Source organism: Octopus bimaculoides, chromosome 5 (genome assembly GCF_001194135.2).
Source record: "Octopus bimaculoides isolate UCB-OBI-ISO-001 chromosome 5, ASM119413v2, whole genome shotgun sequence".
Taxonomy (NCBI): Eukaryota; Metazoa; Mollusca; class Cephalopoda; order Octopoda; family Octopodidae; genus Octopus; species Octopus bimaculoides.
This window is the reverse complement of record NC_068985.1, coordinates 53242313-53252434: the sequence shown is the minus strand read 5'-3', so window position 1 is coordinate 53252434 and position 10122 is coordinate 53242313. Positions and strand designations below refer to the sequence as shown.

General features: G+C 37.4%; 1 protein-coding gene across 3 annotated transcripts in view; it reads left to right on the top strand.

Annotated features, from left to right (window-relative positions):
• The first annotated feature begins 2973 nt into the window (after positions 1 to 2973).
• The window catches only part of LOC106869274 (nuclear pore membrane glycoprotein 210), a 111990-nt gene continuing 104841 nt past the window's right edge, over positions 2974 to 10122 (top strand). For 2 of the 3 annotated variants that reach the window (XM_052968387.1, XM_052968386.1), the window contains exon 1: positions 2980 to 3217. In XM_052968387.1, coding sequence (XP_052824347.1) covers positions 3042 to 3217 — 176 coding nt within the window. In that variant the 5' untranslated portion in view covers positions 2980 to 3041. Of the gene's footprint in view, positions 3218 to 10122 lie in introns of all 3 variants that reach the window. The other variant, XM_052968388.1, reaches the window with a different exon arrangement.

Here is a 10122-nt window from a genome sequence, read left to right as displayed (position 1 = left end):
TTATCTATGTATTGTATTATACTTTGTTCCTATTATTGGTTTATGGGTAACATGTTGTCACATGCTGTGGTTTGTTAGTGGCGTATGTTAGTGCTGCAGCACTTAGACAAATTACTGAAGCTACACACATAATAGAAGGGAAACCTAGCCTGAATAGGAAACTAGAATGGAACACTAACATACGCCACTAACAAACCACAGCATGATGGTCATATAGGCCATCATGACGGTGATGGTCATATAGGCTGGAATGTAAATGAGACTAGCTTTACACTAATCAGTTGAGTTATCTTGCTTAAAATGCAGTCTTAGAGATTATCGCGAGGTGATTTGCTTGATGCAATGTGGAGCTGGTAAATGAAGATATATTTCGTTGGCTACGTGAATAATAACTGAAGCAAATCCGCGAACATTTAACTGAAATATTTATTGCAGGACATAAAGACTTTTGGTGTTGACTATTTACAATGAACAATATTAATAATTTCCAATTGGGATAGAGGAAAAAACTGCACCACATCCATAGAAGTTACTTATAAGACATTGTATGAATGTTCAGAATGGGTCTGTCCTGGAACCTGAAGCCGTCTGCGTAATGTCCCTAGGACCATCCGCATTGGCAAGAGTAGAGGCGCATATCGCTCAGCCGCTTTCAGCACTGTGCGATTAATTGAGCAGCAAAAAGGTCTTTTATAGGGTACAAGAAGAACATCCGAGAATACCCATATTACGCCACAGCATTGTGCTGTTTGGTCAATTAATAGACCGATTACGTGACACTGTGGTGGTTTGTTCGTGGTGTCTAACCGGTTATCTAGCTGTTGGGATTTCGAATCACCGCTACAATATCTATCAACACTGCTGTTTCATTGTGGGTCATATAAGAGCTTTGTGTCTGATTAGTTGTTGAGGAGGGGGAGTATTTTCTGACCCTGAAGAGGAAGGTCAGTCTTTAAGATCCCATCACTGAAAGAGATCTTCGATGATAGTGAGTCCTAGCATTTTAAAGCGTGGCAATATCAATGTTATATGTGGATAGCACTTGCGTGTAGAAAGTTAGAGAGAAATTTGAGCGGTTGATTAGAAATATTCTTTCAGGAATCGAAAAATGCATGTGGAATAATAAGCGAACAGATCCATCACATGAGATAAAAACTTTATTAATATGCAAAGGTATTTATTTAAGTGGGTTTAAACGTGTGAGGCCGGGTTGAAATTTGTTCAGGCTCATTTGATAAATTAGAGAACTTATACGCTTAGATGAAAATTTACATTTATCGTTATTCAATGTTATATTAGCCTTATGAGCAACTTTTTTTTTTGTTATGCTCTTTCATGTTACTTCTTATGGAGACGCCACCTAACAGGTGTACATACATTCCGATTCATTTCCACGACTAAAATAACCTATAATTCATTGGAAACCGTTTGCAAGTCCCAAAACTAAAACGTTTAAATCGACACAGTTGAGCGTCTGCCTCGAAATTTGTAAATACTTTACCATCGGATACAACATGACACAATGAAAGATGTTACGGAAGTTGATAGCTCTTGTAAGAAGACATTTTATTAACTAATTCCTCTAAATTAGGCAGTGGGACTGACTCTAAACAGATCAAGTGTTTATCGAAACCAGAGAGCAAACAACCAAGTCCGGCCAAGTTTCTCAGTAAAAAGGACTTCAAGGATCCCACCCCCGAAACTCAATAAAAAAAAGGTGTTCGACTACATGGGGTTGTTTTGTTTTAACCTTTATTTCTACAATATTTCTTGATTTGCATCAAATTAACTCTTAAACCAATAATCTTTGGTTGATAATCTAAGTTAACGTACAAGTGATTGAGATGAAATTTTAAGAATAACCCTTGTCGACGATCCCGTTCAATGAAAAGCTAAATCAACGATGAAGTCCTTTAACACAGAAAATAAATCAATAATAACCCTCAATAGTTCTTTCGAGGATCTTTTCACAGAACCTTTAGAAGAATCCTTTTTTCTTAACCTTGTAACATAGATTCATAGGCAGGATCATGTCTCGAAAAATTCTCAGACTGATAATACCTTTCAAGTGTAACTGTATGACGGAAACCCCTTTTATAAGGATCTACATTTCCGCACCGTTTTGCGCGACGCAAAACTTATGTGGAAAAGGATATTTTAGCGCTAAGAGTATTTTTCACACGCCGAACTACTTTTTATCCTGCATAATTAAATTCAGGAGTTGATACTACCAAACTATATAACTACTTTTCCCTCGTTTAGGTTATTTTCTAGCGCCAAATTTTTTTATGTAAATGAAGTTACAGTCTCACTCCCACTCATCCATATACATACAAAACTACGCCTGATCGCTCTCTCGAGCATACGCACACACATATATATTGTAGGTAAATCATAAATTCGAAAGAGAAGCGCAGTCTAAGTTATAGAGCAGCAGAGTAATTAAATAGTATCTAATATATGTATGTATGAGTATATATATAATATAATAGTTCGTCTATCTACACACACACACACATATATATATATATATATATATATACACACACGAATACATACATATATATCATCCGAAATATATAGTATTAACTATCCATCACGGCTGATCTTCCCAGTTGGTTTCGTGATGGATATTTAATACTATATATTTCGGATAATATACCCACTCTACTGACAAAACATGAGTGCACTTTTTTCCTGACTTATGGTCTCTTAGACGACTCACGTACACATATATATGATCAAGTTTACAAGTACATCTTTTCCCTCACTTATGGTCACTCAGATGACATCCATACATATTATATGATCAAGTGTTTATATCCCATCCTTTTTTTTACTATCTCGGAATAAACACAATAATAATATTCGTTAAACTTGTATCACGGCCTCAAACTATCTGCTGTGAAGTGACGACCTCAAAGTTTTGTGTACAACTAAGAACAAGAACTCTTGATTCTCGTGATAGTAGAACTCTCTAACGTCTAAAGTCATTATCAGATAAACAAAAAGACTGGCGGTCAATTTTAACATTTTCAATAATGGCTTTTCTTCTAGTTTTCTTTCTCGCCGTTGTTAATTTAGCATGTGTCAGTGGTGGAAAATTAAATGCACCTAAAGTGTTATTACCGTACAGTCCTACAACAATCTCGAACTTTACTTTAAAGGTAAACTTAACGAAAGAAGAGCAAGCCGAACATAACCACTGCTACACATGGTGCGTATCTTGTCTTAACCTTTGTACTTGTTCATTGTTATTTACTTATAACCTTTCTACGCATCTATTGCTGCATCTTATATACCATATAGTCGCTGCTATAATGTTTATTTAAGCCATATTATGATTAATATTATTTGATTTATTTCATATACATCCGTCTTACAATGAGAACGTTTCCGCTCTAGTTCAAGTGTCGGTTCATATCTCTTATTTTCAATCCATGTCACTTCACAATATTGACAATCCTTAATCTATCATTGTTTTTATGCCAGTTTATACTTCCTTACTCTTTCTCGTTATTCTGTTGTATTTATATACTTTGTTTGCTTTTTCACTTAATTTTCTAACCTTAAATATATATTTTTTATTATTTACAATTATGCAATATTTACCCCCCCCCCTCTCCACCATCCACGGAAAATGTTCTCGTATATTTTAGGCACCCTGTAGACTCGAGGAAATTTTGAAATAGCTCTTTGCGTAAAAATATCAGAAATAAATCAGTTTTATATAGCTTCCGATATTAACTTAAAACAACAATTTTAAGAAGCTTTCTTTTCAATAATTTTAAAATCCTTGGCGGATTTTTGGAAATATCTGCTCCTTGAAGTTTCCTACTTCACGAGAAAGGAAAAGTGAATTTTTTTCGATAAATTTTTACCACCCCACGTTATTCACAAAAAAAAAAAAACAACAAAAAAAAAACAACCCACCCGATTTTTTTTTTACATTTTAACCCACTTCCGCATCGTTTTCCTTCCACCATGAGGTACGGATTTCCAGGGTCTGTTATTCCAAAACTCCGCCAAATCTTGTTCCAGAATTAAAACTAGAGAGAACAACAAAAAAAATAAATAAATAAACTAGTTAATTTTTCATCGTATTTCATCTTTCAGTTATTTTTCGCGTAACATTTTTTTTCTGTTATAACGGCTTTTTTGTATGTACACTAAAATGAATTTTGAATGTTCAAAATTCATTTTAGTGTACATATAATAATTTTTTTTTGTGGCAGATGTTTACTATAACACTCATCTCTTAAAAACTCGTAATTTCCAATGATCAAATTCATTTAAAACACCCCCCCCCCCAAAAAAAAACGGGAGCGGTGAGGAGATGCACATATTTCGCTCTCAGAGTGATCTAGTAAAAATTTATCCTTCTTTTTCTTTTACTGTTAAAATAAGATCGTGTCAACAAGTTTTAAATCCCAATTCCTTTTGTTTTTGAAGTTTTATTTTTTAGCAAATTTAGATTCTATATACTCCGTAGAATCTAAATTTGCTGAAAAAAAAAACTTAAAAAACAAAAGGAATTGGGATTTAAATGTTATGGGTTTCATAAACGTTATGAATGATACATTTTTGAGATTAGTATAGATATTTGATGAAGCTGGAAGGCCTAGTGATTAGTGTGTTGGGCTCATGATCATAAGGCTGTGGGTTCGAATATTAGACTGGACAGAATGTTGTGTCCTTAGCTAAGAGACAATATTTTGTGTTGCTCTGTACCACCCAGCTGCTGGTGCTACGCTCTCTTCCTCTAGCTTTCTCATCCTCAGTGTTCCCCTGGGTCAAGGGTGGGCAGGCTGAGAGAGTGCCTGTCTGCTCGTGGCTTCATTGACGATTAGCGAAAGTGATAGCTAAGCTTTTAAAAAGACCCTGTATGACTACTAAAAAGCAACATGAAGTGATGATAAAGCTCAACAAGAGAATAGACAAAATGAAACCATTGTTTATTTGTTTCACTCAATGTAATACACTAACATATTCAGGAATTTTCACAGTGGTACTTATTGTCCAAAAGATTCTATGGAGATACACAAAAATTATACTAATCGTTGTCATCATCGTAGTTTAACGTCCGTTTTCCATGCTGGCATGGGTTGGACGGTTTGACTGAGGGCTGGCAAACCAGAAGGCTGCAACAAGCTCCAGTCTGATGTGGCAAAGATTCTACAGCTGGATTCCTAATGCCAACTGTTCCGAGAGTGTAGTGGGTGCTTTTTATGTGCCACTGGCACAAGGGCCAGTCAGGCACTACTGGCATCGACCACGCTTGAATGGTGCTTTTTACATGTCACAGGCATGGGAGCCAGTCAGGCGGGTCTGACAATGACCATGCTCAAATGGTGCTTTTTACATGCCACTGACACGGGGCCAGTCAGCCGGCACTAACATTGACCACACTCGAATGGTGCTTTTAATGTGCCACTGGCACAGGACCAGTCAGGTGGCACTGGTATTGACCACACTTGAATGGTGCTTTTTACATGCCACCAGCATGGGTGCCAATCAGGCGGTACTGTCAGCGGCCATAACAATGACTTTACTTGACTCAGGTCTTTGCAAGAGCAGTTTATTGCCCAATGATTGAAGGGTACTCTTAAATGGGCTGGTTATGCTGCACTGGCATAGTCCATGGTCACAGTCTCACTTGGCTTGCCAGGTCTTCTCAAGCACAGCATATCTCCAAAGGTCTCGGTCACTTGTCATCGCCTCTATGAGGCCCAACGTTTGAAGGTCTTCCTGGGTTTACCTCTTCCACAGGTTCCCTCTACTGCTAGAGTGTGACACTTTTTCACACAGCTATGCTCATCTGATGCTTCTTATGTCCAACTTTTCTCTCAGGGCGCATGCACTCTGTCATGTATGCACACTGACATTATACATCCAGTGGAGCATACTAGCTTCATTCCTTACAAGCTTATGCTTGTCCTCAGCAGGCATGGCCCATGTTTCACTGCCATGTAGCATGACAGTTTGCACATGTCATACAGTATACCTTTTACTCTGAGCGAGAGGCCCTTTGTCACCAGCAGAGATAGGAGCTCTCTGAACTTTGCTCAGGCTATTCTTATTCTAGCCACTACTCTCTCAGAGCATCCACCCCTGCTACTGATTTGGTCATCTAGGTAACGGAAGCTATCAATTACTTCTAGTTTTTCCCCCTGGCATGAGATGGAAGCTGTTTTCTGCACATTTTCAGTGTTTATTGCCCCTGAGCATTTGCCACACACAAAAACTATCTTCCCAGTTAGCCTTCCTTTGATATTGCTGCACTTATGTGTCCATAGCTTACACCAGGTACATTTTATGGAGTTTCTACTGATGCCTTTTCTACAGATTGAGCAGGGCCATCTACCTGAAGGGATTTGTAGTTTGTCTGCCTTCCTACTTATTAAGACTTTGGTTTTTGCTAGATTGACTCTAAAGCCCTTCGATTCTAGACCTTGCTTCCACACCTGAAACTTCTCTAGTTCTGATAGTGATTCAGCTATTAGAGCAAGGTCATCAGCATAGAGAAGCTCCCAGGGGCATTCTGTCTTGAATTCCTCTGTTATTGCTTGGAGGACTATAGTGAATTAGAGGGACCATCCTGGTCCTTTGTCACTAACTCCATGAAGTTCAAGGTCCTTAAATCAGTGTTCACCACTTCAACCTATGTATATTTTGGTCTTCTTTCTCAAGCTCTCTCTTGATTAAGTAATTGGTACTTCTTTATACAGCTGTCCTCATCCATATGCATCACATGTCCATACCAGTGCAGTTTTCTTTCTTGCACTCTACATCTGATTCCTATTATACCCAGTTTTTCTCTCAATACATTCGTACATTCTCTCTCATGTACATCCAATGGACCATGCTTGCTTCATTTCTTTCTAGTCTTCTCAAATCCTCTGCATTTAAGGCCCATATCTCACTGTCTTGCAGCATTGCAGTTCTAACACAAGTGTTGTACAATCTGCCCTTCACTGTAAGGAAAAAGACCTTAGTTGTTGGTCACTGTAATAGCTCTCTGAATTTTCTTGAACCTGTTCTTACTCTGGCTACTATACTTCCAGAGCAATCACTTCCCTTGCTAAGTAACAAAAGTAACTACTTTGAGTGAACCAGCCCAGCATTCAGGAGCATCCATTTCCAGTGTGTTCGTAGTATGTACTGCTCTAGTGCATCTATCATATATGAAGTTAATGTTCTCTGTTAATTTGCCTTTGACTCCTCTACACCTGTTGTGTGTCCATAGCTTACATTGGGTACACTGTATGGAGTTTATACCTATTCCATTTCTGTATATTGAGCTAGGCTATTTCCCTGACGATATCAGGGTCTTGTCATCTTTCTTTCTAAAACTTTCACCTTTGCTTATTTTACCTTAAGTCCTCTTGATTCTAGTGCCAATCATTTGATAATTCTAGGATTAGCTTCCATACCTGGAATTTCCTAATTCTCATATAGATTCAGCTATGAGAAGCAGATCATCAGCATATAAGAGTTCCCATAGGCGTCTAACCTTAAATTCCTCTGTGGTGATCTGTGATGAATAAAAGAGGATTAGGACTGATAAACTACCTTCAAGCTAAATTCATCACTGAAATTGTTGTCAACTTAGTGCATCTTTGTACTGTAACTTGTACAGCCTTCATAAGCCATTCGTCAACAGCTCGCTTCTTCAATGACCACAAATTACTGAGCATGGTACTCTGTCAATGAATGCTAGATTAGTGGTTTATTCTTAGCCAAGTATTTCTCTTGCATTTGCCTCATTAGGAAGTTTGTATCTGTGGTACCTCTTTTGGGAATAAAGACAAATTACATCTCATTTAGGTCTACTCTATCATGGAACAATTGTCTGTGACTCTCTCCATGATGTTTATAACCTGATCAACTAGTTTGATTCCTGTATTATTGTTTCTCTCTCAGGCATCTCCTTTGCCTTTGTTGCAGTTACAGTGGTACTGCTACACCTGTTATGGGATATGACTTAATTATGTATGACTTAATTAACTGAGTGGTAATTGCATATCCTATCTCACCAGATACTTTGAGCATCTCTGTAACTATCCTTGATGGACCGACAACTTTCTCTTCATGTCCTCGCTCGCTTTATCACACTGCTGTCAATTTGAATTGCTGGTCCCTTTGTCGAATAGCCTCTCTTTATCCCATGCACTCTCCATGTCCATCACCTTTTCATCTTCTATATCATTAGTGAGTATGCCTTCATCATTCTGAATACATCTTAGTTCTCTCTCGTGCATTGTCTCACAATCCTGAACATTTCACACCTTACATTGCAGGTCATATGCAAATTTCTTCCTTTCTTCCTCACCTAGCTGCCTTTCTAGTCACTTGGTAAATCCCTACCACTTTCCTTAACTGAGTTTACGATACATTTCATGTTACTGTATAATTGGGATTATGATTGCTAAAATCAATAGAAATTCATGTAACTGTCACTGTAGATCTCAGATTTGGAACTTTGGACTGAGCTTCAAGAGAGACCAGTTGCCTAAGGGAGCTTAACACTTTGCTATTTCATAATTTAATAACAACAGAAGCTGTGCTCATGACCATGAAACTGGTGAAACTGAAGTTATTAAATCATACTTGTTTGTGAATAATGACTGGATGTACTATAGTAATTTGTCATTACTCACAACCAGTCAACTGGATAGAACTTATAAAATAGTAATGAAATATCAATAAACAGAAACAACAAAAAGTAGGAACATATAAAGGTGGAATAATTTCAAAAGAAATAGATTTATCAACTCCTTAAGAAAAATAATTATCTTTAATAAAAATGAATAAACATTACATTTAAGAAACTAGATTTCAAGTCCTGGTCTTCTATCAATATTTAAACAAGTATTTTTTTATCACTTTAATTACAAAATTAAGATTTCGGAGTGGCTGTGTGGTAAGTAGCTTGCTTACCAATCGCATGGTTCTGTGTCTGGTCCCACTGCATGGCACCTTGGGCAAGTGTCTTCTGCTATAGCTTCAGGCCGACCAAAGCCTTGTGAGTGGATTTGGTAGACAGAAACTAAAAGAACCCTGTCGTATATATATATATATATATATATAGTTAAAAAAAACAATAACAAAAAAACAACAAAGTGAGAACGTGATATGGATAGTATTATTGGACGCTCAGGAAAGGAAAGAGAGAGTGTATGACGTTTCGGGCGTAGCCCTTCGTCGGAAAGATAGAAAGTTCGGAGAATGGAAGAACGGAGAAAGAGGAAAATGGTACCGATGCCCACGAGGTTACATTATACATATAAATATATGTGTGTGTGTGTATTTATGTTTGTTCCCCCCACCATCGCGTGACAACTTATGTTGGTGTGTTTATGTCCCCATAACTTAGCAGTTTGGCAAAAGAGACCGATAAGATAAGTACTAGGCTTACAAAGAATGTCCTGGGGTTGATTTGTTCGACTGAAGGCAGTACTCCAGCGTGGTTGCAGTCAAGTGACTGAAACAAATAAAGCAATAAAAGAATAGATGTTAAAAAATTGAAGGGATGTAACTCTTTTGACAAATCTCACTGAGGGTGGCCATGTTTCATCTGAAAATTCCAAAAGGGAGCTTTTTTTTTTAATTTTTAAAAAAGTTCTTTTTGGCTGTGTACAACTTTGTGGGTTCAGGTTCAGTCCCACTGCATGGTACCTTGGGTAAGTGTCTTCTACTATTGCCCTGGGCCAAATACCGTGTTAGTGAATTTGATAGATGGTAACTGTGTGGAAGCCCATTTTATATATATATATATATATATGTGTGTGTGTAGAGGAGTTGTTTCTGTGTTCGAATGTAACTATGTAAGAAAGTAACTTGAGCAAAGTGTTACCAAATAAGTACACCTATGTGGAAAGTCAGTGAAACAGTTGCATCTGTGAGGTATTAAGAAAATATGTCAGAAGGCTATATTAAAACAAATGTCATAGTTTATTTGGGTTGCAGTGAGAATAGTCAATTGTATGTAGGAGTCAAAGAAGGCCATTGGCTTTACTATCACACAAATGGATAGAAGAATACCATGATAAAGGTAGTGAGAAGTTTGAACAGGCAGGTTCCATCCATAGAGAATAATGGGATTCACTGTGCAAGCTTATT